Source organism: Wyeomyia smithii, chromosome 2 (genome assembly GCF_029784165.1).
Source record: "Wyeomyia smithii strain HCP4-BCI-WySm-NY-G18 chromosome 2, ASM2978416v1, whole genome shotgun sequence".
NCBI lineage: Eukaryota > Metazoa > Arthropoda > Insecta > Diptera > Culicidae > Wyeomyia > Wyeomyia smithii.
The window spans coordinates 74,631,884-74,634,052 of NC_073695.1; the positions used below are offsets into that span (position 1 = coordinate 74,631,884).

General features: G+C 42.0%; 1 protein-coding gene across 1 annotated transcript; it reads right to left on the reverse strand.

The window, feature by feature from the left end:
* Positions 1 to 427: 427 nt before the first annotated feature.
* On the reverse strand, positions 428 to 1,807 carry LOC129724181 (clavesin-2-like). The gene is made up of 2 exons (XM_055678865.1): positions 1,007 to 1,807; positions 428 to 944 (listed from the first exon to the last, which is right to left on the reverse strand). The coding sequence occupies exons 1-2, from the start codon at positions 1,745 to 1,747 to the stop codon at positions 690 to 692; spliced, it is 996 nt and encodes a 331-aa protein (XP_055534840.1). The 5' UTR covers positions 1,748 to 1,807; the 3' UTR covers positions 428 to 689.
* Positions 1,808 to 2,169: the final 362 nt, after the last annotated feature.

Here is a 2,169-nt window from a genome sequence, read left to right on the forward strand (position 1 = left end):
GACCAGTCCGCAAGCAACCGAAAAAACGTCTGATCTGTAGGACAGTTCAAGACGCACTGCTAGTATCTAATTACGAAACGTTACTACGTTCTTGATATACGGCCGAACTGAATCGTCTTTGGAAGATGACCGCGCAAGACATAGAAACCTACGTTCGATGTTTTGAGTGCAATTCGAAACTAGCGCATCGCACTGCATACATTTAGGCAATTTAGCAGAGGTTTGTGTGTCGGTTATTAGCATAATCATGATCACGAAGCAAACGGGTGCTGGCCGATATTTGATTTTGTTATTTAATTTATGATTATTGTATTAGTTGAGTATAAATTATCCAACGCTGAACAAGTAAATGTTCCGATAAGGGAAAGCGAAAGTAGCTTACTGGCAAAATGAGATACACAAGTTTTAGTAATTTCGAAATCTCGCACACATTTATTTAACTGTTTTTGGTAACCAAACGATTATACTGCAAACACTAAAGTTTGCAGTTTTTAACACACACTCGAAATAGTTGTATAATGAAAATGTGCAAGGGGAAAAATCAGACCATAATTTCTTGTACTAAAGAACATCAGCGCGTGAAGAAACACCTTCATCCTCAACAACTGAGCATTCAAACCTTATCATCACACAACAAAAAAAGAACCTTTTTGTAAAACAAATACTAAAATGTAAGTTATTTGATATTCTCAGTCGACAACCAGCTGCCGGAAGCTACCGATCGCACCGCTTTCCAGTTCTGCGCTATGACTTTCCTGCCAGTATTTAGAATCTTTACTGATCTCGATATCCATGAGATCGCTATTGTTCAGTTTATCACGTAACTTCAGACAGTGTTGCTTGAAGGCAGCAATATATTCAGCCTTGGGGCTTTTACCACCAAACTCCTTCGGCAGCAGATTCCTGTCTACTTTCGTGTATAGTTCGTCAAAATTTTTGTGGCACTGCAGATGAGGAAAAGCAAAATTAACAGATGAAATCATGGAACAAAAAAGTTGATACTTACAAAAACACGTTCTCGCAGCTTCTCACTCAGCAACTGTAGCGCGAAGTTAACAATAGTTAGTGTAGCACTCGGGGTGTTGACAAAGTGGAACTCTCGTATACGCATCGGAGTTCCATTGTTCAGATATCCGGCCAATATACGGATTTCATTCAACGATACTAAGCTCAACTGTGCCAGACTCATTCCAGACAGATCATAAACCATGACCACACCAGCGCATTGAACCTCGGGCATATCGTACAAAGCTTCGTTGGTCAACAAATGGATGCGCGTGACATGTGCGGCCGTATACTTGGTAGGATCTAGCTGGGCCGTGTCGTTAAAAATTAATGTACGACCTTGGCTGTCGCGTTCCAATAAGGGGAAGAGATAGCCTGAATCTACCAAAGCACCTAGCTCAGGGTCCTGAACGTCTAGATTCTTAAACCAATCGGGATGCAGCACGCGTCCGGCGAGATATTTTTCTAGCGTTTCGGTAGCCGTGTTGATGCAGTATTTCTTGCTACGAAGATACCGCAGTAAAAACGGAGTATCCGTGCGACATTTTCTGATGTTTGGGTTCTTTGCGATCCAATCTCGCATCTGTTGAAGACTTTTTTCACGAGTGCTGTCGTCCTCGCGTAATTCTTCCTGTGCGATCTTTTTGTAAAAATCGCTCAACTCAGCTACTTGATTATCATATGATGCCGGAGATTTGTCGAGGCTGGGAACCGAATAAAAATTGCTTTCCACTTTGTACATCTTGCTGTTGCTGTAGAGATAAACTTGCACTTTCGAACTAGCTAAACGCGCTGAGGATGGCAGTCCAACACTGACTAACGATTTTGCGTGCACGGAATCCACTATTTATCACACGTAGGCGCTGCGGACATTTGCTTTCCGCTCTGGTTGTTCTTTGGTTGCGACCTCAAGACAACTGATGGACACATATAACCTCGCGGGTAATGTTGTAAGATGACGAGTTACGTTGATGCCTAACCAAGTGGACAAAAAGTCGGAGAAAGCAATAAAATTCTTGTTTTACTGGTGCTTTACGGGATGACGGTCCACTATTGTGAGTTTGCTAATGAGGTGGAAGAGGCGAATTGAGGTGGCAAATTAATGTAGGAAGCTGCAATTGATCTTCGGTAATAACAACATATAATCTGTCCCTCAAAGATGAA

Bases quoted from the DNA above. Each gene is read 5' to 3' on its own strand.
- LOC129724181 (XM_055678865.1), bottom strand. From the start codon at position 1,747: ATGTACAAAGTGGAAAGCAATTTTTATTCGGTTCCCAGCCTCGACAAA. The intron at 945-1,006 runs GTAAGTATCAAC...CCTCATCTGCAG, and splicing joins AGCTGCGAGAACGTGTTTTT to TGCCACAAAAATTTTGACGA.